This window comes from Rana temporaria, chromosome 1, assembly GCF_905171775.1.
Source record: "Rana temporaria chromosome 1, aRanTem1.1, whole genome shotgun sequence".
In the NCBI taxonomy this organism is placed as follows: Eukaryota; Metazoa; Chordata; class Amphibia; order Anura; family Ranidae; genus Rana; species Rana temporaria.
This window is the reverse complement of record NC_053489.1, coordinates 433364768-433391730: the sequence shown is the minus strand read 5'-3', so window position 1 is coordinate 433391730 and position 26963 is coordinate 433364768. Positions and strand designations below refer to the sequence as shown.

The 26963-nt window shown below is 41.5% G+C and overlaps 1 protein-coding gene across 2 annotated transcripts in view; it reads left to right on the top strand.

Annotated features, from left to right (window-relative positions):
* Nucleotides 1-26963, top strand: part of LOC120915457 (YTH domain-containing protein 1-like) — a 50081-nt gene that overhangs the window by 5436 nt on the left and 17682 nt on the right. The window contains exons 2-9 of one of the 2 annotated variants that reach the window (XM_040325994.1): nt 7185-7286; nt 9678-10000; nt 13706-14048; nt 20507-20560; nt 22920-23014; nt 23712-23820; nt 23910-24027; nt 24151-24235. In XM_040325994.1, the coding sequence (XP_040181928.1) occupies nt 7185-7286; nt 9678-10000; nt 13706-14048; nt 20507-20560; nt 22920-23014; nt 23712-23820; nt 23910-24027; nt 24151-24235 (1229 nt within the window). The remainder of the gene's footprint in view (nt 1-7184; nt 7287-9677; nt 10001-13705; nt 14049-20506; nt 20561-22919; nt 23015-23711; nt 23821-23909; nt 24028-24150; nt 24236-26963) is intronic. The other variant, XM_040326000.1, reaches the window with a different exon arrangement.

Genomic DNA, 26963 nt, shown 5'->3' with positions numbered 1-26963 from the left:
GTTCTCTCTCTCTCTCTCTCGTTCTCTCTCTCTCTCTCGTTCTCTCTCTCTCTCTCTCGTTCTCTCTCTCTCTCTCTCGTTCTCTCTCTCTCTCTCTCTCGTTCTCTCTCTCTCGTTCTCTCTCTCTCTCGTTCTCTCTCTCTCGTTCTCTCTCTCTCGTTCTCTCGTTCTCTCTCTCTCGTTCTCTCGTTCTCTCGTTCTCTCTCTCTCTCTCTCGTTCTCTCTCTCTCTCTCGTTCTCTCTCTCTCTCTCTCGTTCTCTCTCTCTCTCTCTCGTTCTCTCTCTCTCTCTCTCGTTCTCTCTCTCTCTCGTTCTCTCTCTCTCTCGTTCTCTCTCTCTCTCGTTCTCTCTCTCGTTCTCTCTCTCGTTCTCTCTCTCTCGTTCTCTCTTTCTCTCGTTCTCTCTCTCTCTCTCTCTCGTTCTCTCTCTCTCGTTCTCTCTCTCTCGTTCTCTCTCTCTCGTTCTCTCTCTCTCGTTCTCTCTCTCTCGTTCTCTCTCTCGTTCTCTCTCTCTCTCTCTCTCTCGTTCTCTCTTTCTCTCGTTCTCTCTCTCTCGTTCTCTCGTTCTCTCTCTCTCTCTCGTTCTCTCTCTCTCGTTCTCTCTCTCTCGTTCTCTCTTTCTCTCGTTCTCTCTCTCTCTTTCTCTCTCTCTCTTTCTCTCGTTCTCTTTCTCTCGTTCTCTCTCTCTCGTTCTCTCTCTCTCGTTCTCTCTCTCTCGTTCTCTCTCTCTCGTTCTCTCTCTCTCGTTCTCTCTCTCTCTCTCTCTCTCGTTCTCTCTTTCTCTCGTTCTCTCTCTCTCGTTCTCTCGTTCTCTCTCTCTCTCTCGTTCTCTCTCTCTCGTTCTCTCTCTCTCTCGTTCTCTCGTTCTCTCTCTCGTTCTCTCGTTCTCTCTCTCGTTCTCTCGTTCTCTCTCTCGTTCTCTCGTTCTCTCTCTCGTTCTCTCTCTCGTTCTCGTTCTCTCTCTCTCGTTCTCTCTCTCTCTCTCTCTCGTTCTCTCTCTCTCTCTCTCTCGTTCTCTCTCTCTCTCTCTCGTTCTCTCTCTCTCTCTCTCGTTCTCTCTCTCTCTCTCTCGTTCTCTCTCTCTCTCTCTCTCTCGTTCTCTCTCTCGTTCTCTCTCTCGTTCTCTCTCTCGTTCTCTCTCTCGTTCTCTCTCTCGTTCTCTCTCTCGTTCTCTCTCTCGTTCTCTCTCTCGTTCTCTCTCTCGTTCTCTCTCTCGTTCTCGTTCTCGTTCTCTCGTTCTCGTTCTCTCGTTCTCTCTCTCGTTCTCGTTCTCGTTCTCTCGTTCTCTCTCTCTCTCTCTCTCTCGTTCTCTCTCTCTCTCTCTCTCTCGTTCTCTCTCTCGTTCTCTCTCTCGTTCTCTCTCTCGTTCTCTCTCTCGTTCTCTCTCTCGTTCTCTCTCTCGTTCTCTCTCTCGTTCTCTCTCTCGTTCTCTCTCTCGTTCTCTCTCTCGTTCTCTCTCTCGTTCTCGTTCTCGTTCTCTCGTTCTCTCTCTCGTTCTCGTTCTCTCGTTCTCTCTCTCGTTCTCTCTCTCGTTCTCTCTCTCTCTCTCGTTCTCTCTCTCTCTCTCGTTCTCTCTCTCTCTCTCGTTCTCTCTCTCTCTCTCTCTCTCGTTCTCTCTCTCTCTCTCTCTCTCTCGTTCTCTCTCTCGTTCTCTCTCTCGTTCTCTCTCTCGTTCTCTCTCTCTCTCGTTCTCTCTCTCGTTCTCTCTCTCGTTCTCTCTCTCTCTCTCTCTCGTTCTCTCTCTCTCTCTCTCTCGTTCTCTCTCTCTCTCTCTCTCGTTCTCTCTCTCTCTCTCTCTCTCGTTCTCTCTCTCTCTCTCTCTCGTTCTCTCTCTCTCTCTCTCGTTCTCTCTCTCTCTCGTTCTCTCGTTCTCTCGTTCTCTCTCGTTCTCTCGTTCTCTCGTTCTCTCTCTCTCGTTCTCTCGTTCTCTCGTTCTCTCTCTCTCGTTCTCTCTCTCTCTCTCGTTCTCTCTCTCTCTCGTTCTCTCTCTCTCTCTCGTTCTCTCTCTCTCTCTCGTTCTCTCTCTCTCTCGTTCTCTCTCTCTCTCGTTCTCTCTCTCTCTCGTTCTCTCTCTCTCTCGTTCTCTCTCTCTCTCGTTCTCTCTCTCTCTCGTTCTCTCTCTCTCTCGTTCTCTCTCTCTCTCGTTCTCTCTCTCTCTCGTTCTCTCTCTCTCTCTCTCGTTCTCTCTCTCTCTCTCTCGTTCTCTCTCTCTCTCTCGTTCTCTCTCTCTCTCTCGTTCTCTCTCTCTCTCTCGTTCTCTCTCTCTCTCTCGTTCTCTCTCGTTCTCTCTCGTTCTCTCTCGTTCTCTCTCGTTCTCTCTCGTTCTCTCTCGTTCTCTCTCGTTCTCTCTCGTTCTCTCTCGTTCTCTCTCGTTCTCTCTCGTTCTCTCTCGTTCTCTCTCGTTCTCTCTCGTTCTCTCTCGTTCTCTCTCGTTCTCTCTCGTTCTCTCTCGTTCTCTCGTTCTCTCTCGTTTTCTCTCTCTCTCGTTCTCTCTCTCTCTCTCGTTCTCTCTCTCTCTCTCGTTCTCTCTCTCTCTCTCGTTCTCTCTCTCTCTCTCGTTCTCTCGTTCTCTCTCTCGTTCTCTCGTTCTCTCTCGTTCTCTCTCGTTCTCTCTCGTTCTCTCTCGTTCTCTCGTTCTCTCTCGTTCTCTCTCGTTCTCTCGTTCTCTCTCGTTCTCTCTCTCTTTCTCGTTCTCTCTCTCTTTCTCGTTTTCTCGTTTTCTCTCTCTCAGCGTGAGTTCCACTTTAGGGTATTGGCACATTATGAAATACTTTAGAGCAAAGCCCCCTTAGTGTGCCCAGTCACCGCCGAGGGAGCTGACATGTTCCCTCTGCGTTTCTTCCGGGTTCGCGGGCACTGTTAGTGGCCAGAGCCACGGTGTCAATGAACGTGGGAGTCCTCCATTCCACCAAGAAGCTCTCAAGGTGTTTTGGGAATGCTAAATACAGCGCTCCCAACCCACCCCCAAAGATGCTGCTTGCAGGACTTTTCGGAACGTCTCGCAAGTGCACCGCCCCAGTGTGGAAAAGTCACGCTTGAATGAATGGGAGGCGGCTTTCAGGCTCCTAGCAGAGGCTTTTTCTTTCGCTAAATCACCTGAAAACCAGCCGAGTGTGAAATGGATCTAAGTCGCAGATATTTTTCTATCTCCGTGTCTTCATTTTTGGTTATTGTATCTGCTCAGTTGTGTATAGCCTTCTAATCCTCTTGGCCTTAGTAGCTTGCTTTATTTTGTTAAATCTGACCTTAACGCTTTGTCACACACTTTCCAGTTGAACACCTCTATCCCTCTATGGTTAGAATTTTTTTTATTTTTTAGGGTGCACTTATGCTGGACACAGTTAACCACTTGCCATCTGGAAGGTTTTACCCCCTTCTTGACAATCTTTTTTTGCTATTCAGCACTGCGCTACTTTAATTAGCAATTGCTTAGTCATGCAAGACAAAAACAGTATGGGACACGAGAGGGTACACTGATAAGTCTATAAAGTCAGGAAGTATAGGTATGCAGCATTAGTGGCAGCTCCCTTGAGAAAAAAGCAGTCTCTGAAATAACAATGGCTACTCGCACTTTATATAAAGATCAATAGGCATATAACAGTATAATAATGTGGCAACTCAGCGCCCCCCCGGTGGATGGTGGTGTGTGTATATGTTGAGAGAAACAACTGGCCGGACATCCACCTCGTTGTCTTGGAACCAGCATGGGACACACTGCAAGTCTCATTGGAAGTGATATCAGAACTCGGAGATGACGTTTAAAAGCACCCCACACTGTTTTTTGTTTGTTCTCCCCTCAATAGCCGGATGTCGGCACTTGCAATCAAGCGTCATTGTAAATGGGATTTGACTTCGCAATAAGCGTTTATCGATTGGTTTGCGCAAAATGTATAGCGTTTACAAAATAGGGGATAGTTTTATTGCATTTTTATTAATAATTTTAATTTTTTTTTTTACATTTTTTTTTTTCTACTAATGGCGGCGATCAGCGTTTTTTTTTTCTTTCTTTTTTTTTTCTTCCCGTGACTACAACATTATGGTGGACACATCGAACAATTTTGACACATTTTTGGGACCATTGTCATTTTCACAGCAGAAAGTGCTATAAAAAAAGCACTGATTACTGTGAAAATGACAATTGCAGTCTAGGAGTTAACCACTAGGGTGCACTGTAGTGGTTAAGTGTGATCTCATATGTGTTTCTAACTGTAGGGGGGCTGGACGTGTGACGTCAGTGATCGTCTTTTTCTATATCAGGGAACAGACGATTACTGCCACAATGAACAACGGGGAAGGTGTGTTCTTCAGCTCCTGTGACCGATCGCGGGACACCAGTGGCGATCGGGTCCCGCGGTCACTGAGCTTCGGACCGGGATGCATATATCGTCGGTAGGGGTCCTTAAGTGGTTAATGGAGTATTTCATTTTTATTGTTGCACTTTAAGCATCATTAAAATCACTGCTCCTGAAATAACGATTGTTTTTAAAAACTATTTTTGCATTGATACCTGTCTCCCAGGGCCATACCCCTTTTTAGCCAATTACTTGCATATAAGCCTTCAAAATGGGCACATAATTTTTCCTGTTTGACTCTCATAGACTTCAATGGGGTTCGCTGTTCGGGTTAGAACATTCCCCTGTTTGTGAGTTCTGCTGCAAACCGAACAGGGGGGTGGTTCTGGCCATCTCTACAATAGGATACATGGAGGTTATGAATTAAATTCTTTCCTAACAGCCACAATCCTCTGTGTCCTGTGAACACAGCAGTTGCGCGCCGCACCACTCGCATCTATCCTGGAAGAAGCAGTTTCCACCAGTTTTCAGTTGATCACTGGAAACTAGCAAATAATTGCGGTTTTGCACATAGATGTAGTAATTTACTGATGTTTACTTGCCGGAAGGAAGATCCTGGGTAAAATGTTCTGTAAAGATCTATATAAAACATGCATGCAATTATTCTTCATCCTTTTCTAGTTGCCAGCTTTGTAGTAGTCACGCTTTTATGCGTAAATGACTGTACTGAAATGTAAAAAAAATTGGACTTTGATCCCATTGTTGTATTGCTGATCTTTACTCAGCTGTGTGCATTGTTCCAAAAATGTCAAGGTACATGTGCTTAGAGCAGTAAAAATGTGGCTTATTTTCACCAATAGACCTAAAACATATTAGTACCACGCGTTTAGCCCTTGTTTTTTCATGCTTTCGTTTGATGGGATACTGGAAAAGCCACAGCTTCGGTTTCGGTGTGATTTTACAGTGTTGGGCTTCATTTACATGGGCTCTTTAGCCTAAATAGTGTAAATGCAACCTGTCTGTGTTCAGGGCTGCTTACATGTATGCCTGTGAACTTAGAATGAGCATCTGTGTCTGTACAGCTGCTGCTCCCTCCATAGAGTAACGTAGCTCCAGCCACATAAATGAGAAGGCTGTATGGGACCCGGTGCCCATGTGAATAAGACCTATCTTAGTTCTGATTCTGTGTAAATTTGTCCTATTTTTATTTAATTTTTTCAGCTGTACATTGCTTAGCTAGACTCGCGTTGACTTTATTCACCTGTAGTGTGTTTTTTTTTACTTTGAGTAGAAAAAAAGGATAGAGCCAATGTCTGTCACTCAACTGATTTTGAGAGTTCTACCCGTACTTCCTAAAATAAGATAAATACACTATTAGTTATCACAGGAACAAATGTCCTCATTGGAAGATTTTACCTCTCTTCTTGTACCAGCCAGTGACAACTTAGAATTTTAGATTTTTTTTTCTTTTCTCACTTTTTGGTCCTAGGGATGGTTACTAGTACTAACATGGCCATTCATCTCCCCCCCCCCCCCCCCCCCTCTGTCACATTTTGCACTTTTTTTAAGGAGGGGGGGGTACCCGCTTCCACTTCTGTTCAGATCGCCTAGGCTTAGTTCTCCCCTCCATGTCAGTCTGTCTAAATACAGTTTTTGTAGCTGCTGACTAACATTTTTACAAAGGTGACTGGAAAACCACTTTAATGCTGAACTTCGGGTAAAATTTTGGCAGTTTTGGAAAGGTACATTTTTTACCTTAACCACTTGCTGATAAGCCGCCGTCATAGGTCAGCTCGTTCCCGTGAATTGATGTACTGGTACGTCGGCTCCTATAAGAGCCATAGCAGGCGTGCACGCGCCCACCCCACGGTGGAGTAACAAATGTGCATGGTTGGCGGCCGCGATGTTCGGCCACCTGCGATCGCGGGCACGAGAGCCAGAATGGGGATTTGTGTATGTAAACAAACCCCCGTTTTGACAGGGGGAGGAGACAGATCTGATGTTGCTAGTAATTGGGATATAATACTGTAGCTGATGACTTTTAATATAAGGACACTTGCCTGTCATGGAAGCCCCTGATGTTGGCCCCCCAAGCCGATTAGTCCATTGGTTTGGGTGCCGCTATTGCAACTAAGAGAAACCAGTAGTGGAGGCTTCACAGCCGGTTTCCTACTGTGCATGCACAAGTCGCGCTGTGCTTTCAGAACGGCCCTGTCTTCCAGGACACTCGCAGGTCCTAAGAGCAGCGGGGGGGAAGGAGGAGCCGCTGATGCAGATAGGGAAATGACATGCCGTGGCAGGGTTAGGACCAAAGTACTCTTGGTCTGTTATACCCATAATATCCTGCATTTTCCTTTTTGTATCATGCAAAATATAGTGCTCATTGTGTGCAGATGTGTCATCCTGCAGCAGCTGAAGTCCTGGTTCCAAAAAACAGTGTGATTCTGGGGGATAATAATCTAATTGGGCTTAAAATCTTCTTTTACACAAAATTGTAGTAGTTTTTGTTTTTAAATTTGTCAGTGGTTTAATTGAGCCAAGGGAGAGGGATCTGTTAATTCCAAGTTGGCAGAATCCTCCATGCCAGGACCTTGTGTTCTGGACTTATAGTAGTACCCCTGGCTTTTTACTGGCAGGACATAGATTCACTCTACTTCCATAGCTGATCAGATTACCTTGACTTTGAATCCCCGGAATCTGAAGATATATCGAATTATATAACTTATCTATGTAAAGTTTATTAATGTGTCATGTTCGCATTCTGTCCCTGTATTAAAACTTTAAAATGAAACATACATTTTTTTGGAGATGATCGTGGAAGTAAAGACCTGTTTTGGCATCGTCATTGAGACTTTTTTTTTTTTTTCTTATCCAATGTCTCTGTTTTTCGTAGATGGTGAAGTCAATGTTTTGGATGACATTTTAACTGAGGCTCCCGATCAAGATGATGAGCTGTACAACCCTGAAAGTGAGCAGGATGTTAATGAAAAGAAAGGTATCTACACAAACAGTTTATTTTTTTTGCCTATACTCAATACTCCTGTATGCCATGCTGATAGCCTCTAGAACCCACTAAAAATCCCAGTACTCGTGTATAGGATATGTTAATGTTTCGCAGCACTCCCAAAAATTACATATGTTTTTTTTTTTTTTTTTAAGCAGCGACCCTAGAGACTACAATGGCGGTCATTGCAACTTTTTATCTCGCACGGTATTTGCCCAGCAATTTTTTAAACGTGTTTTTTTTTTTTTTTGTTTCATGGTTTAAAAACAAACATTAAAGTTGGCCCCATAGGTGTGCCTAATCACCCTGTGCAGCACAAAATTTGAATTGGAGGCGGTCTAAGGCTAGAATTATTGCTCTATTATTGCTGGGTGGGACTTGCGTGTGCGTTTGGTTTTTGCGTACGAGGACAGGGGCACATTTTCTATTGTTAATTTTACTTAAATTTTAGGTTTGACGCTTTAAAAAAAACAAAAAAAAACATCCCTTGCAATAGGAATATGGCATGATCTGACCTATTTTCAGTGAGATATGTATGGGGTCAATAAGACGCCCCCCCCCCCACATCTCGCCTCTAGGCTGGGAAGCCTGAAATAAAAAAACGATCACGACTTCCCAGCCAAGGTGGCGCAGATTGTTTGAATGCAGAGGCCAGGCGTGACTTGGACAAAAGTTGATAAAACTATTTGACGTCTGTCGATATTTATTTTTTGTTCAGTGTATGGCTAACTTAAGGCCCCTTTCACATGGGTGTCTCCACTTGGCGGAATCCGCTTGCTCAGTGATGGATCTCTCCAATAGTTCCCGATGAGCAGGCGGATGTCAAATGTCAAATGAATGGCAGTGGGTGTCAAATGTGTTGTTTGAAATCCGCCACTTGAGTTTTCATCAGAGGTTTTTTTATTTGTTTATTTACATCCACTTCTAATGCAAAAAAAGACGTTTGTCCATTGTCAGTTTTTCATCCGTTCCCGTTTTTTCTTTTAACATTACAAAAATAGGCCTTGGATCCGTTTTAAAACAACGGCTGTTGACAGATGCAAATGGATGATTATCTATTTACATCTGCTTTTCATAGAAATGCATTTTCATCCGTTACAGATGGTTTGTCCGTTATTTATCCATCTAGTATGTGTGACTGTCATCCTGACAAAACAGTGGGGTTCATTTTCTAAAACTGCAGAGTGCCAAATCGGGTGCATGGTAGAAAATCCATTTCAATCTTCAATTAGTGTTGCTAAACCCACAACAGTAAAATCAGTCTGTATGTGCAGTAAAGCATGCTTGTTATACTCACTGTGGAACAAAAAGGATTAATCTTTTGCATTGAGTTAAAAGGCTATTCGATCCTGTCTTCTCCGATCCTCCCCTCCTTCCACTAACTCTAAAGTCTATAGAGTCAGGCTGCACATGCTTGGTTTGGTGTGTATTGCTAGAGTTTTTTTTTTTCCTCTTCTTGGGAGATGCATGTGATCTGCACTGTCCAGACAAAGGTCCAGGGGTCCTGCATCCTATCCTCATAGGGCAATTGTGGGAGAAATAAAATCTCCTTCTACAAGCTTTCACAACACACTGATAGAAGTCACAAGACTTCTCTGCTGATAAATACTTTATTTTATCAGTTTATATTTACTAAAACTATTGCATTTCCATGTTGTGGGTTTAGTAACCCTTTAATCTTTGTCAAAAAAAAAACTGGAAGCTGATTGGTTTCTGTGCAGCGCTGCACCAGATTTTGGGCCAGGCAAATAGCAGAGAGGAGCGGGCTTCTCGCATGCACAGTAGGGTTCCTGGCGTGAAGCCGAAAGGCTACACTGCCGGGTTCCCTTACCCGCAATGGCGGCGGCTGCAACCCAAAGCTGATGGAAACATCGGCTGCGGTGCTGACATTGCTGGATTCCAGGACGAGTACCGTATTTATCGTCGTATAACACGCACCCTAACTCTAAGAGGGAGGTTTCAGGAAAAAAAGTGAGTGTTATAGGGCAATAAATACAGTAAGTGTCCCATTATTTAAAGCCAGCAGCTGCAGTATGTGTAGCTGCTGGCTTTTAATTTTTGCAGCGGTGGGTGGAACACCGCTTTTAAAAGGATATCTACTTTTAAAGGCAAAACTCCTTTAAAGAAAAATTGCACTTAAGAAAAATGTCAACGGCCATTATTGACGTTTGCTGTTGAAAAGCCTGACTGCATCTTGCTTTTATACTCCGACACTAACCTGACATAAAACTGGTATTTAACAAGAATGGGAGTTTTGTGTGTGTGTGTTTTTATTTTTTTTCCTCAATCCTGGTGAATGGATGATAGGGCTGTGTGGGTTGAGTTAATAATGACTAACACCCCTACAGTAAGAAAAACTCAGCTGTCTTATTTTTCTTCCAGGGTCCAAAAGAAAGAGCGATCGAATGGAAATTCCTGATACTAAAAGGCAAAAACAATCCTCCCACATCGCAAGACCTCCCCCACAAAGGCTGTCCAGTGGCACAAAGAGAGTTGTTAGCACCAAAGGAAAACCGGTATCGGAATACAAGAATGATGACTTCTCTAGACATGACAGGAGCAGAAGACCTGAAAGTGATCGGAGAGTTCATCCCTCTGGCAGCTCTGGACGCGAAGCATATAAAGGGTCACAGGAAAAAAACAGCATAAGGAAACGAGAAACTGACAGGAGACCCAAATCTGCCAGTCCCGTTCTGTCATCTGAGGTAACAAATGGCTCTTAATTGTTTTGTTCTTAGTAATAATTGCTACAGCCTAAATGTTGTGCAACCCATCATTTTAGACTTTACTGTAAATTTTTGTCCTTCCTAAAATCTTTGTGTATAATTCTGTTTGTCAAACCTTGTAAAATTCTAAATTACATATGGTTGTCCCTAAAACTACAGAGACATCCTGTTACAGAAAAAAATGTTTGCGTTGAATAAATGCACCAAAGGTTTAACCACTTTAGCCCCAGAAGGTTTTACCCCCCCTTAAACCACTTGCTTACTGGGAACTTAAGTCCCCCCTCCTGCCCAGACCAATTTTCAGCTTTCAGTGCACACACATTGAATGACAATTACTCAGTCATGCAACACTGTACCCAAATGATTTTTTTGTCCTTTCATTTTTTTTTTCTTCATACAAATAGCTTTCTTTTGGTGGTTTTTGATCACCTCCTGGTTTTTTATTTTTTTGCGCTATAAATGAAAGAAAATTTAGACAAAAAAATGCATTTTCTTAATTTCTGCAATTTTTTTTTGCACATTTTGTGTTTTTTTTTTTTTTCCCCCCATAAATTTTGCCCACAATTTATACTGCTACATATCTTTTGGTAAAAAAAATAACCCCAAATTTGTGGAAATTATTTGGTCTGTGTGAAAGTTTGATCTACAAGCTATAGCGCAAATCATAAAAAATGTATCACATCGGATTTACTGCCTCTTTTCTTGAGATCATAACAAGCCAGGAAAGTACAAATGCCCCCCCAAATAACCCCTTTTTTGGAAAGTAGACATTCAAAGGTATTTAGTAAGAGGCATGGTGAGTTATTTAAAGTTGTTATATTTTGAAAAGAATTGTGTGAAAAAATAAGATTTTCTCAAATCTAGGAGTCAGCTAAAAAAGTTAGGAGCCAGAAAACATGCCCCTGTCCCGCCAATCTTGCGTGCAAAAGCGAACGCATACGTGAGTAGCGCCCGCATATGTAAATGGTATTCAAACCACACACATGACGTATCACCGCGATTGGTAGAGCGAGAGCCATAATTCTAGCCCTAGACCTCCTCTGTAACGCTAAAAAAATTCTACAGGTTGCATGTTTTAATGTCGCCTATGGAGATTTTAAAGGGTAAAAGTTTGTCGCCATTCCACGAGTGGACGCAATTTGAAGCGTTGCATGTTTGGTATCAATTTATTCAGCTTAACATTATCTTTCGCATTATAAAAAAAATTGGGCTAACTTTACTGTTTAAAAAAAAGTGTATTTTTCCCCCAAAAAATGCGCTTGTAAGACCGCTGCGCTAATGTATGTGACAAAGTATTGCAACGACCGCCATTTTATTCTCCAAGGTGTTAGAATAAAAAATATATGTTTGGGGGTTCTAATTAGAGGGAAGGAGATGGCACATTAGAACTGCTGTTTTACTTGTAATGCCAACGGCCACCACAAGATGGCGCCAGCTCACAGAAGGAAGCTTAGGCCTTTAGAAGGCCGCAAAGCCGTGGCCTCAATTACCGGCGGGCACGGGCCCGCCGCGATCGCGCGGCGGGGGCACACGGAGACACAGGATCCTGTGTCTCTGTGCGCCCACGCCGTCCGGTAATTGAGGCTGCGGCTTTCTGCAGGCCTAAGCTTCCTTCTGTGAAGGACGCAAAGCCGCGGCCTCAATTACCGGCGGGCGCCAGGTCACAATTTCTTATCGTTATTGCGACCGGATTTTTTCGAGCCCTGTACTAAGAGAACTGGCTCTTCAGCAGAAATTGGATCACAATTACACTTTAGAAAGCTTACAGTAAGGTCAACATCTAGGACACTATATAAGGTTTATATATATATTTCCTTAACGTGTGACAATGCACAGGAAATTTTGAATCGTGCTTGCGTTGCCCTAATTAATTGCACCCCAAATGCATACATGGTAAATGTGCCCCGCTTCATGTCTGAAAAGGTTCTGGAGCTTCCTTTGTTGTGTGTATGGGCTGCCCAATGCACAAAAAACAGCGAGCAGTAGTGTGTCAATCTTATAGCTGCCTTAAAGCTCCCCCCATATAATCTTGAGAATTCAAGACTGCTACATAACTTTTTTTAATCTGAATTTCTAATTCTCAAAATCGTATTCTTTTAATTGCACACAAGTCCTGCTGCGCTTTCCTCTGACTCCATGGGATCTGAATTTCGTTCTCTCAGTGCTCCTAAAAAACAAATGAGGGCATTTTCCCTCTACTTATCTCTCCCCTCGAGGACAAGGTGGTGAAGCCCAGACCCTCCTTCTATGGAAGATCAATTTGGCCTTATCGTCCTAATTAGAACGCCATTCTTCTGCCCCTCTGTCTGGCTCCAGTGTAGTGTACACTATACACTGCAATACACAGCCCTCGAGTATCTATTATAAAGCTTGCAATGGCAAGTGCTCATTGGTCAGCACAGCCATATGACCATGCTGACAATTGAACACATCTCAAGTGGTTTCTTCTGGTAAGATGTTCAGAAAAAAGGTGTTTCTTGTCAGTGTGGTCATGTGGTTGAGCTTGCCATTGCAAGCATTTTTATGGATACTCCAGAGCTGTGCATTAGTGTACGGACTACCACACCAGCAGAGTAGGTTTAGGGTTGCTATGTATATATGTATAGAGGGTTGGCCAGTATGGTTAGACGTAGGGTTGTACCGATGCTAGTATTTGTACTCGGGCAAATGCTCCGCTGCTTTACCGATATCTGGGCGGTGAGGGTGAGCAGTGCGGTGGGGGAGTTGCAAGCACTAATCATCCTGAATAGATTTAAAAGTCTGACACCCGGTCCTCTCTCTCAAATCTGCGCACCGCCCCCCCCCGCTGGGTTCCAGCGGTGATCGGTGATTCTGTCATACAATATCACCGCAGACTGTCCCCATCCGTCCTTCTCCATGCTGCTGTCCCCCTCCGTGCATCTGTCCCCCTCTCTCCTCTGTGTCCCCCTCCGTGCATCTGTCCCCCTCTAGCCGCTGTCTTCTCTCTATTCATTATCAGTGCAGTGGAGGCTGCTGAGAAAGGGACTGGGGAATATGTGTCCCTTTCCCTGTCTCAAAGGGGAGATGTCAGAGGTCTGTTGTAAAAATAAATACTGACACGTGTCACTGTCGCATGAGATTAAATAAAAGTATCGGTATCTGCGAGTACTGGGGGGGAAGTGGTATCGGGACAACCCTACTTAGAGATGGTCGTTTTTTCTTTTTTTCATGACTAGATGAACTTGCCCTTTTAATGTTACAGCTCAATCGTCTCCTATACAATTTCTGTTAAACAGATTTAGGTGGACTTTTTTTTTTCTTTCCATTTATTTATTTTACTTCAATTACTGCCAGGATTGCTGATATGTAAAATCAACTGGTTTCCTGATCCACAGAGCCCTAGATAATTTGTCTGTTCTTAGCTTGTAAATTTAGTATTGATACCTGGCGCAGTTCTCCCTATGGCTTTATTCTCGGAAGTAATTCTAGGAGCTGGAGCAGGCATTTTACTAATTCATGATAGTGTAGAGGTATAGTGTACATTTGATAAGTTTATTTTTTTGTGTAAATTGTGTCTGTTTGCACATGCCTTGTCAATGACTGCTTTGATGTGCTAAGGAGAAGTGGTGTCTTATATATTAGCCTTTTATGTTCCCCCCCCCCCCCCCACCTTAAGGCTGAGATTATTATTTATTATTTGCGTTTTTTTTTTTTTTCTATTAGAAAATAAGACCTGATTCAAGCAGACGACCAAGCAGGTCCAGTCGCTCATCCGATGGTAACTCTGATGAATACGGTTCAGAGAGGGACAGTGGTAGCAGCGATTCTTCTGATGAAGAACAAGGAAACAATAGTGACAATGAAGGAATGGAAGAAGAGGAGGATGAAGGGGAGGAAGCTGAAGAGGAGGAAGGTGAGGAAGAGGAGGAAGAGTATGAACAAGAACACGAAAGAGACCAACGAGAAGGAAATGATTATGATACCCGTAGTGAGGCCAGCGACTCAGAATCTGACTCTGCTTCATTCTCGGACTCCATTCGTTCCGGTTCTGGCTCTGACATTTCAGGTAATTTGTGCATGGGTTTTCCATTCCTTGTGGTATTTTAGTTGCTTTTTATTTGTATAAATGGCTAAAGCCATGTTTTTGGGCTTCAGCTTGATAAAAAGTAGACTTTTGCTTGAGAATCCTCCTGTGCGTAGATTCTTAATCCCCCCCCCCCCTTTTTTTAATAAATGATGGCCACCTAAAGAAGACCTATAATATTGTACATGGATATACCAGGAGACAGCTGGGGGGTGTGATGTAATTATGATGAAAATTGAGGAGGGGGACAGGCAAAGAACGGCAATATAAAACTTAAAGCGGGGGTTCCGCGGCAGATTGGGGATTAACAATACTACGGTGCACTCACTACTTTGATCCCTGCAATTATCTGCTGTCCGTTTTCGTGTGAAAAAAGGAGTTCTAAAATCCTTTCTTGCGAGTTTCCATTTTGCTTGTGGGCATTGTGAAGCCCACAAGCAATCATTTCATGAAAGCGGTGTCACGTGTCACTTCGTAGGTGAAATCTCTCAATTTCGCTGCACTGTGTTCCAAAATGTATCTTGGAACTGTGCTCCCAGAATACATTGCAGCGCCCGGGGAAAGGCTTGGAAACACCCAATCCCGTAGGAGACGAACCCCGGAAGTAACTAAATAGAAATAATACGGTATTTATAGATTTTAAAAGAAAAATTGTGTGGCTTTCAGTGATGTAGATGATGCATTGATTAAGATAGAATATAGTTGCTATTTTAGGTAAACCTCCGCTTTTAAAGGAAAAAAAAAAAAAACAACCCTTGTGTGTAAAGATGTAAGTATTACTATGATGCAAATGAGGAGTTGGGAGTGAAAATATGGCTTGCTTTTAGAGAAGGTTAACTATTGGGGTTTTAAACCACTATTTTGTCTGAGAGTATTTGTCCTGGCATTGCATTTGTGCATTTAGTAAAGTTTGGGGATTTAGTAAAGTTTAACAACCTAATAGCCTTCATGACCCGTCTGTCCCTTCTCCGTAAATTGGGAGGCCACACATGCTGTGTTTTTTTTTTTTTTTTTTTTTTTTTTTTTTTTAGTATTTGGAAATTTTTTTGTTTTTGCTAGACTGACTTCATTCACATACATGTCCCTAGTAGGCTATGGTTCCTGGTATATTGATATAACTAATCCCACCATTTAAAAAAGAAAGCAAATGTAGAATATACAGTAAGCACTACAGGCAGCGCATGCTTCAATTAAGATACAACCGCCTCCTGACCCAGAGACACTTCACTTTGGATGGTAGTCCCTAAGAAGGCATCCCTTCTACTGCTCTAGAGGTAGTTGTAAAATTTGGATTTCTCCTTATTTTTTGATCTGATGGTTGAGGCCAATAGAGAGGAAATTCAAGAGAACCCTGACAGCATTCCTATACTTTCCTCATTTTATCCAAAACCGGAGGGAAAGTTTTGTTTGGAGTTTTTAATTTAAGGTTTAACTAGAGTAAAACGTGTTGGGCTGTGGAGGGAGTGGGAGCGGCTGGCTCGGGCTTCAGCGGATCTCTAAGAGGCCGAACCACCTGCTGTCCAGACATCTGGGTGGATCCTGACCATATGGCTTTTCTTTTTTTTTTTTTTTTTTTTTTAGAGCCTGGACTGACTTTGTGACATCAGCCAACAACGGGCTTTAGCCCACTGTCTGCTGAAAACTAGTCACAGGAGTGCAAAATAAACTGCATCCATTGGAGACGTACAGCCAAAATAGCTTTGACTATTTAAACTGGAATTGGCATCAGATGCCGGTAAAAAGAAAAAAGTTTTGCTATATCATGCATAAGTATTCAGCTCTAAAATATCAGGACTTGACATTTCTGGTCTGTTCTAAGCCAGTATATGTAAAACCTTTTGTTCCTAACACATGCCATTAAAATAATGCAAGTACCATCCTTGGTAACTGAAACATTTCTTGGTGTATGATCAGCATGTCTGTATTGCATTGCTCGAATTACTTCTGTGTAGTTTCTGTGTGAAACACAAACGCCATCTAAATCCCAATTATAAGGTCGTATTCACTCTGCACATGACAAGTCTCGATAGATTTCCAGCACTCACAGGTGGCAACAGTGTAAACCAACGTTGAGCGAAAAATGTAGATAAAGTACATTTTGCAAACAAAGCACATTGTGCATTTATATATTATATTGGGTGAATTTGAATTTTTTTTCTAGCAAGGCCAAGCGAGGATGTTTGTAGGAAACTGCATTACCACAGATACACTTCAGTTATTTTTAGAGAATTATTAAGGTGAAAATGATTGTTTTAATTGATATGGAATGTGTGTGTGTACACATAAGTGATACTCTGCACCAGACTCCCTGTCCCTGATGCTCAGAGGCATGGGTTTGGGTATGTTTTTGCTCCAGGTCAATTCTCCAGCACAGGCCCCCTACCTTCATGTCGTATCCCTTTCCTCTGGGTATGTCTTAATGCGGTCTGTGCTGGCCCAGCATCTCTGCCATCACCCTTTCTACATAATATTTTCATATAGCTGCCAGGAGAAGACTTTAAGGGCAATAGTGTGCCTTTTTGAATATGCTGGGTTTGCTTACATATCCAAAATGACAGCATTCTCATGGCTTTTACACTTAAGTACTTGACATGCACAATATAGGTTAAATCACCTTAAGGTGATTGGACACTGGCAAAAAAAAGACAGGAAGTTCTCTTTCCCAGGCGTAACCCCCTCCCGTTTAGCTGGATACACACTATACAATTTCCTTTAGATTTACCTAAACCATATAGGGTCAAACCTGAACGCTTTAACTTTTGTATGCAGCCAGGCAGGCCCTTACACTACATAGTTGAAGGTAAATCTAAAGGCAATCGAACGACATAAGTTGTTTAGTGTATATTCAGCTTTAGGCAAGTCTTCAGTTTTTTTGCTATTGTCTCTTGTTTCCAGGTTATCCCTGTTTATAGAATACTTGGATGACTTATCAAGAAGCAATCCACTACACTTTGGGAGAGTGATGTGTTTCTCACGGAAAGCACTTTGGGTTTTGATTTTAAGGAAGTCTTCCTTACAGTAGAACTATAGGCAACTTTTTCCATTTTGGATACAGTAAGAGTTATAACCATTGTCAGTTTTTTTTTTCGGCATATGTGTCCCATTATGGAGATTTCCTTTCACTTTCTATCCCATAGCCAAAAGGAAGTGAGGAATTCCTTGGGGAAACTCAGGTCACCAGAACGAGTGTCCGTATTGAAAGATGTACCCTCTTTTCTGGGGACAACCCAAGATGTGGGATTTTCTTTTACTTTAACATGATAGTAAACAGGACAAGTAGAGAGGGTGAATATCCTTAATAGGGGCACAGACCGCAATAAAAGCTGACAAGTGTTCTAGTCCCTCTGTTCTCTATCCAAAAAGTTTTGCCTATTAGTTATATTTTAACCCCAGCCCTGAGGTTAGATCATATGGGTTTTACCTGGGATACCACCCAGGGGAGAGTGCTCCAAATGTCTTGCTCTGAAAACGCAGGTAAACCTGCTTGAGATACTGTCCAATCCCTTTGTGGCAGTGCCCTTTTCCCAGTTTCCAACTTGCTCCAATAGAATGTCTTGCTAGTATGGGACAGGAGGACACAGTTGTTGGATTCCCCAATACAAAACTGTTTATGGTCTGGTGAATCTCCTTACGGATGCTGGAGATAGGAAATGTGTTTGTCTTGGTTCTGATGATAGCTGCCAGTCTGCTAAGCTGGGGTGGTTTCTGGACAGTCTCAATCCAGGGGATTTGGCGAGTGCAGAAGAGGTCATTGCTCATCAACATTCTGAAATTGAGGGCGATTCCTCTTGCTCTGCTACATTAGTCGTTGGGCCTCCATGTAAGGGTATAATTGGACAATGCCACGGCAGTGGCATACATTAAGGAGACCCTAGAAGTTGGGTGGCTCAGGAGGAAATGGACTTCATCCTGTCTTGGGAGTAACTCTTAACATTTCCGTACTGTCCACCACCCGTATTTCCAGACTTGGAAAAAGAGCAGCAGTCCCCAGTGGTGTAGGCTGTTCTCCCAAGAAGTGTTTGAAGAGCTCTGGCGATCGGGTACCCCGAATGTGGATCTTGTGTCTTCCAGGTTGAATGCAAAACTAAACATGTTTGTCTCCAGGACCAAGGATCCTTGAGCGTTCATGTTGGATGCTGTAGTGAAACCCGTTCTCTCTAATCTGTGCCTTTCCACTGTAACTGCTTCGCTTCACCGCTATCAAGTGGAAAGCATTCCGATTTTTTTATTTTTTATTATTACAACTTTATTGATGGCTATACATGGTAGATTGGATTGTACTCAACAGGTCGACCATAGCCAAAAAACGTACTTGTAAAAGCCATGACTATCGTATCGATGTTATTTCTGGTAATTATGATCAGCCAGCCTGGCCCCAGAGAATTTGGTACACTGTAGTGAACATGTTGGCAGGGACCTCTTTCAAGGTCATAGCTTTCATCATTGTTTATAGTTGCTGGCTTTAACAACTTTGCTGTTGAAGCTGGCGTCTTGAGGGACAAGGAAGTCGATGATTATTCATTTTCTTCCCTACTGAAGGTTTTGAAGGAGACTTCAAGGTTTTCTGCAGGTCTTTGAAAAATCTTCTTTTTGCTTGGTGTGTGGCTAGGTGATTTCGTCCACGCAAGTGGGTTGCTTCTTGACCTTTCTCCAGTCAACCAATATAATATGGTTGGGCACAATTTTTTTTTTTTAGTGTCAAACTCGGTACTTTGGGTTAAACAGTAGTAAAAAGCAGCACACATTAACACTTGTTAGGGACAACTAAACCCTTGATCAGCCTAGATGTTGACCCCTTCCCAGCCAGTGTCAATATGTCTGGAGTGGTATTTAGTCAGTTCCCAGTTAGATTACCTGCCACACTATCGGTGTCGTGTTTTTTTCAGGTGACGGCTAATGCTGAACTAGTTGTGGCGTATTCAGGTCACACTGCTGCCACTTTGCCAGAAGACTTTGCAAGGCGACTTCAGGGAATGCCTGTGTAATCTTCTTTTTTTTTTAATGTCGTATCCACATCACTTAAGATGAGGATTTGACTTGGAGGCCACTTCCATTAAAGTCTATGGGCACGTGTCGTGCAACTTTGGTTTTACAAGTCTGACTCCAAGTCGCCGCAGTGTGAACCAAGCCAAATTGTGCACCACCTTGTAAGTTGGAGTACCCTACAATTTATGCAACTCTCACCTACAATTACAAGGGCCAAACTAGATGGACATGGAAATGGGTTAAATTGGCTCTGGGAGTTTATTTTCTCACGTTGGATATCGAAAACCCTTTTTTCATCTTATGCCGATGCTGCTGATACTTAAGCGCATTGATTGTTGCATGTATGTGCGAATTGGTGCAGCTACATAAGGTTTTGGGGTCTCTGGTACCTTTTTTGACTTATTTGATATTTATTTTTTTAAATGGGAAAACATTTGAATGATTTTTTTTTCTAGAAATTGGTTTTATTTTCATCTAATTTTTCAGATACGTTTTGAGAATTTATTTAAGTTCTATTTTTGCACCTTTCAGCTGATTACTAGAGACTATCTTGCCTAAAATTTTCAGTTCACTTTTTGTACATTATATATTGAAGTCTCTTTTGCTGTTTCTTGTGTGCGTTAGTTGAATTGTGTATGGTGCAAGCAGTGTGACATGTGTTTCAGCAGTGTAGTTGCTAGATCTTAGGCATCTGGATTTTGATTATCAACGCTTTTGTGTTGCCTTTTTGATGGATGGTTAGAAAACCAGCCAGTTTAGAGTTTCTATGGGAGCACTCAGAGACCCCTTGCCATTCTTACAATATTTTTTCACATTTTCTAGATGAGAAAAAGGAGGAAAGGAAAAGGGCTAGAGGTATTTCTCCAATTGTGTTTGATAGAAGTGGAAGTTATGCAGGTATTCTTTCCTTTCTTAGACACTTGTTCTGATTTCTTCCACACAAGGAATTTAAACTTAAGGTGAGCGTGCGACGCTCACCACTGGCATATGCAACTGCAGACAAAAATGGGGGAGGCGTGCGTGAGAGTGAAGTACCTTGACTTCACTGCCATTTGTTCTACTTTAACAAGAAATAATGCATCTCTAGGCTCTCTAAGAATTGGGTTGGAAAGGCTTGTTTATTGTATGCTTTTGGCTTAGAATGTTTTTTTTTCAATGCATCTTGAGTGCCACTTTGGTACTTTGCAGTGTTCTATAGAAAAATATCCATTGCACTAATGACATGGCATATGAAACTTTTTAGGGAATCCATCTTCTTTTTTTTGCATGTTAAACATTGACTCGGCCAGATTAGACTGATCGTTTTTCTGCATCTTGATGCTCAACTTGTGAATGTAGCAATTCTGAAGAAGCCTGATCTTGTACATTTTGTCTGATAGAAAACATGGTTTTATTGAAAATGTATTTTCTGTCTAAAGGCACAATCTGAATGCATGTAATTTGACTAAATGCAGGTTCAGCAAAGAAGCATGAAAAATTGCCCTCTTCCGTTCGTGATGTTCGAAAAGGTATTTTTTTTTTTTTTCCCCTCCAAAATTTGTCTGTATTATGCAATTTGACTTTCTTCTTGATTTAGAAAAAAATAAAGTTTAACAGTCATCCAAAGTACACAATTATAGCAGTGATACCATCAGCATATACTTATGTACATGGGAGTAACGCAATAAAAATACTGACAGAATATCGCATACCGGCAATCTGAAAGAAAAAGATAAGAGCAGTGTACCATACCATGAGGCATACACAGCACTTCACACACAGAGGCATTGAGTCGTAACCTAATAAGAAAATGGCTATAAGAGTATCCAGTCTAGGATCAATGGGTGATAGGCTCAGTGTAGCTAAGCAATATGACTTCAACATAAGTGCACCTAACCATCTAAATAAAACTAACTTGGAAGCCCCCCCTTCCAGCTGTTTGGTTAGTGCATTTTCCCTTTTAGCAGACTTGAATGCAATGTTTTACTTTTTTATCCCTCACTTAGAAATTGGTTTCTGTTGTGTTTTTAGGACAGGAAGTAAAGCCAGCCATAGATGGAGTGATTTTACTTTTGTTTTCGTAAAGAAACGCTTTATTCCTTCATCAACAGTCAGTGTTGGAGGGGGAATCCCTCCCGTGGAGCTGTTGTATTCTTCCAGCTGGGAGAACACAGTGATCATAGTTAGCAGCTATAACAGCCACCAGCAATAATTGCATGTAAAATCTGACAGGCTAAATTTCAGCACTTCTGCTTTGTAAAGCTTAAAGTGGTTGTAAACCATTTACAAACACTTTATGCTACAGGCAAGCCTGTGTATGTATGTGTGTGTGTGTGTGTGTGTGTGTGTGTATATATATATATATATATATATATATATATATATATATATATATGTATGTATGTGTATATGTTTACCTGTAGTTACCCAGGATGTCTTCTAAACCTGCACAGTTTAAGAGATATTCCCGGCATGTGCCGATGTCATCGCCACATGCGCACTGGGGCAAACCGAAGCAATGGTGTGTATGTGCCGTTGCTTCAGTCCGCGTACCGTTACCGATCTCTCCTGCGCGCATGCCAATTAGTGTAGGAGCCGAAATCCCCGGAAGTAAGCCCCAGGAGAGATGTTAGAGGGGGGAGACGAGGACCACTGCGGGGGCTTTGATCTGAGGTAATGCATAATACAATAAGTAATACATAATATGCTAGTATGCTAGGCATACACTTTAATGTACACGGGATGTTTTAAAACCTCTCCTGAATGATTTAACTTGACAGATGTAACCGACGTTTAAAAACATCAGTTTTGCCGAGTTTGCACTTTTAGAAGCATTTTTTTCTTTTGCAACTGGTCAAAAATGGAAAAACGTATGTAAACTAAACGCGAGGTACCACGTGTACAAGCTGGTACAGACATTTGGCGTCTCAAATGCCTCTGAACATCTGCCCTGAACGCTGTGTTTTTTCTTTTTCTTTTTTTTTTTTCTTTTTTTTTTTTCTTTCCAAAAAATGCTTCTTAACTTGACTGCCTAGAAATGATCCTGTATACATGCACTAATAAGATAACAGTGGAGAGTTTAGGGGCAGCCGAAAAAAAAGCCCAACTGCTCATAAATGTTTTTTGTTATGCAAGTCTGAATATCTAAACATGGGTAGTTCTGTAAAGTGCTTCATGGTTCTAGATAATTTGATAAGGAACATTGCTTAGCCAGAGCTAAAGAGAAACATTGTGGCATATAGTTATTTTAGATCAAAGGGATGAACTTCTGTCTGTAAATGAAGTCAGTTCAACCACTTAAAGACTAAACCTTTTTCTGACACTTGTTGCTTAAAAGTAAAAAAAAAGTATTTTTTGCTAGAAAATTAGAGCAGTACAATATTGAGTGTCTACAGGCAACAGTGAGGCATGGTGGAGATCCCTTACACGTTTGGAGCTGCATTCCTGCAAATGGAGTTGAAGATTCGGTAAGAATCAATGGTGGCCTTAATGCCAAGAAATACAGGCAGATACCTATCCATCATGTCATACCATCAGGGAGGTGTGTGATTGGCCCAAAATCTATTCTGCAGCAGGGCAATGACTCCAAACATACAGCCAAGGTCATTAAGAACTATCTTCAGTGTGAACAACATCCTGAAAGTGATGGTTTGGTCCCCACAGAGCTCTGATCTCAACATCTTGCCCCGTCTGGGATTACATGAAGAGACGGAAGGGTTTGAGGCAAGCCTACATCCACAGAAAGATCTGTGGTTGGTTCTCCCAAGATATTTGGAACAATCTACCTGCTGAGTTCCTTCAAAATCTGTGTGCAAATGTACCTAGAAGAATTGATGCGGATTGATGTGTTTGGCAAAAGATTCTTCACTCTTGTATTTTCTTTTTCAGAACGAATCAACAAAATTCGATACATTCTGCAGGATGCACGTTTTTTCCTCATAAAAAGCAACAATCATGAAAATGTATCATTGGCTAAAGCAAAGGTAAGATAAGTGGCTGTTGCCTTTTAGCAGAAGACCATTCTTTAACCCTCTGTTTAAATTAACCTTTCTGTGGCAAATATTACATGATTTACCATTATGCAGTGGTATAAGGAGAAAAAGGTAAGCTATTTTGTTTATAACTGGCTAGGTGGCGCACAGTGTGTGGGATAATTTACTAAGGTGCACACTGCTAAATTTCCCTGTACTTCGGTCTCAGGGCTCTGCACTATAATGTGCATACAAACCCATGAAAATGTTGTTCATTGATACACATTTACGTGCATTTTAAGATCAGCTGATTTTTTTTTTATCTATTTATTTTTTTATATCTATTTCCTGTGTCATCGCATTTCACTTTGATTGTAATTGTGCATTTAACATGCGTCCATGTACATTGTGGAAAAAATGCATCAATGTTGTACTTTTCCACTCTGCATATCTCTACTGCGTGCATTTTCCTTGCGCAGACCTTTTATTGATCGTGCACAATAAAATGCAAGTGTCTGTACATTGTGTTAACGAGCCCCCAACCTTATTGCAATAATTTAAAATGTATATTCAGAAGGTAGTTTTCATAGGTTACCCTTTTCGCCCAGAAGAACTAAAGGTAACTTTTCGTTTTAATATATTGTATTTAATGATGTTATGTGTTTTTCACATTCTCTTTTTTTACTTCTTTTTATTTTTTTTAATACAGGGTGTTTGGTCAACTTTACCAGTAAATGAGAAAAAGCTCAACACGGCTTTTAGATCTGCGCGGAGTGTTATTTTGGTGTTCTCTGTTAGAGAAAGTGGAAAATTTCAGGGTAAGTGGATAATTTTACACATGGCTTTTTTTTTTTTTTTTCCCCCTTTCTCTTCTTCTATAGTAAATAAACAACATTTTTATTTTAAGGATTTGCACGGCTGTCTTCTGAATCCCATCATGGTGGATCACCCATACACTGGGTCCTTCCAGCAGGCATGAATGCAAAGATGCTTGGTGGAGTATTCAAGATAGATTGGATTTGCAGGTAAGCTGATTTGGTGTTGGACACCAAAATTCTAATACAATCTCTCATCAATGTCAGATTTTAGTTTTAAAAAAATAGTCTTTAACGGTAACCATTTTTATTTTTTACTTCTCTTTTGAATAGGCGAGAACTTCCATTTACTAAATCTGCTCATCTTAATAATGCATGGAATGAAATGAAGCCAGTGAAGATTGGACGTGATGGTCAGGTTAGATTTATTTATTTTGTTTCAGCTGAAGTCTTGAAGTTTCCACTTATCTGTTTTCTTTTTAGGTGGTATATTGTACTAACATAGGCTCACAAAGGCTGCGGCTTCTGATAGTTTACATTCTAAAAGCCAGTGACGTTTAATCTACAATCCTAATTAAAAAAAAAAATCTCTTCTCTTCTCTCTTCTCTTTTATACCCTGTAAAAAAAATGCTTTGATATACAAGTGCTTTGGATTACAAGCATGTTTCTGGGACAAATTATGCTCGCAAACCAAGGTTTTACTGTAATTTTATTCCTAAACCAGTGAAGTACATTTATTTTGTCAAGTGAATGAAGTTAGAGTGGTGTTCACTCTTTCTTATCTTTTAGTTCAATTATTTTTATTTTGGAAAAAAGACAGATGTTTTAGCCCACACAGGAGCAGTAATTAACAAGGATACAAATAACAGAAGTTAAAGCAATATCAAAGTATTTTGTGGTACAAGGTACTATGTTGAACAACCAATTGGGATTAAAGAGGAAGTAAACCCTGTTGGGTTTTACTTCCTCTGTTTCCCTGCAAAGGTAAAGCATAATGGGCTACTATGCATTGCATAGTAGCCCATTATGTGTCACTTACCTGGAACTGAAGCCTGCAATGTCCCCGATTTCCTCTTTCATCACACATTCTTCTCTTGGTGTGAGAAACAAAGCTTTCATCCAAGAAAATTCACCTTGGGATGAATCCTGGTCTTTGCAATTGGGCATAGATAAACGTTTGATTCTGATTTGCCATTGGATACTGGCAGTTGCAGTTTTTTGTTTTTTTTCTGGGAACTGCCAAGTTCCCATTCTGACTTGCTCTCACGCGGGGCTCTGTGGAATCTGAATTTGGTTCTCGTTTCTACAAACCTTTTGAAATGATCAGGGATATTGCTCTTTCCACTCTGCTGGGCATGTGTATGACCTGGCAGCCTTGTTTGTAAAGAGCCTTTTCTGGTGTTACTCAGGGACAATGTGCCAATGTGCTTTCGGCCTTTAACCTCTTCCAGAACATGGTTCTTCCATCCCATCTGTCCAGCTCTTTGTCATCCCTGCTGATCCCCATAAAACAGAACCTGCTTTTTTTTCCCACCATTTCTCAGTGACTCAGACAAAACATCATTCAAGATCAGGGTCTTAACGATCATCAGGTTCCACCCTTACCTAATGAAGGCACTCTCCACTAGACTTGTGTGCTTTTTGCCATCCCACAGCAATTTTCCAGATTTGCAAGGTTGCCATCTAGTTTTGTGTTCAGACATTCAAGCTTTACCAGTTGAATGTTTAGACTTCATCTGATGATCAACGTTGAGCATAAGATCCTTCAGATGTCTCTTGGCAATCCCCATTCTGACCTGCTTTTAAACATCAGTCCCTGACTTCCTGTGTCCCTAGGTGAAAGAGAGGATGGGATTTTTTTGTACTTGCAGTAAAATCCATTTCCTAGTGTTCATTGTGGCACAGGCTCAACCTCTTTGACTTAATATTTTTTTTTTTATAGCCTGTGTCTAAATCTTTAGGTGACGGTAAAACCAGTCTGTAACTTAAAATTTCCTTTTTGACAGTAAGTACAAATAACATTCTTAACCGATTTCAGGCCGGCTCACGCAGATATACCGCGGCAGAATGGCTCTCCTGGGCGAAATCCCGTACATATACGGCTTTGCCCAGGAGAGCCACCAGAGGGCGCACGATCGCGTGCATGAGCGCCAGCAAGGGGATTTGTGTGTGGTAAACGCACAAATCCCTGTGCTGTCAAAGGAGAGGAGACATTTTGTGTGTTTCTTCAAAGTAGAAACGGCGATCTGTCATCTCTCCTAGTCACTCCCCTCCCCACACAGTTAAAACACAGTGAGGGAACACGCACTTAACCCCTTGATTGCCCCTAGTGTTAACCCCTTCCCTGCCAGTGACCTTTATACAGTAATCGATGCATATTTATAGTAATGATCGCTTTATAAATGTCAGTGGTCCCAAAAATGTGTCAAGTCTCCAATCTGTCGCAATACCGCTAAAAATCGCTGATCAGCACAATTGCTAGTAAACAAATAAAAATGCCATAAATCTTTCTCATAGTTTGTAGACGCTATAACTTTTGCGCAAACCAATCGCTATATGCTTATGGCAATGTATTTTATTTTTTTAATGAAGGCATTTTTTTCCAAACATTTTTGAGGATATTTTATATAGCAAAAAGTAAACAATATTGTGTTTTTTTCAAAATTGTCGCTTTTTTTGTTTATAGCGCAAAAAATAAAAACCAGAGGTAATCCAACACCACCCAAAGAAAGCTCTATTTGTGGGGGGGAAAAAAGACACACATTTTGTTTGGGTACAGCATTGTATGAATGCGCAATTGTCAGTTAAAGCGACGCAATGCCAAATTATAAAAAGTGCTCTGGTCAGGAAGGGGGTGAAATCGTCCGGGGCTAAAGTGGTTAATATTCCTTTTGCTGTCATTGTCATATCTCAGCAACTAAAAGGCTGGGTTTCTTGGTTGGAGGGAGTTTTCTTTTTAAATGTGTTTTTTTTATATACGTTGGATGGTTTAAGAAAGTTCTATGATTTCTTGTGGTAATAGAAAAGCATGCTTTCTGGCTATACTGTACAAGCTTCGTGTTCTTTTCGGTGATTGGTTTCACCCTTTGAACCAGAGTCTCTTACATTTTACAATTTGTGCATATTGTATCTCCTATCTATATTA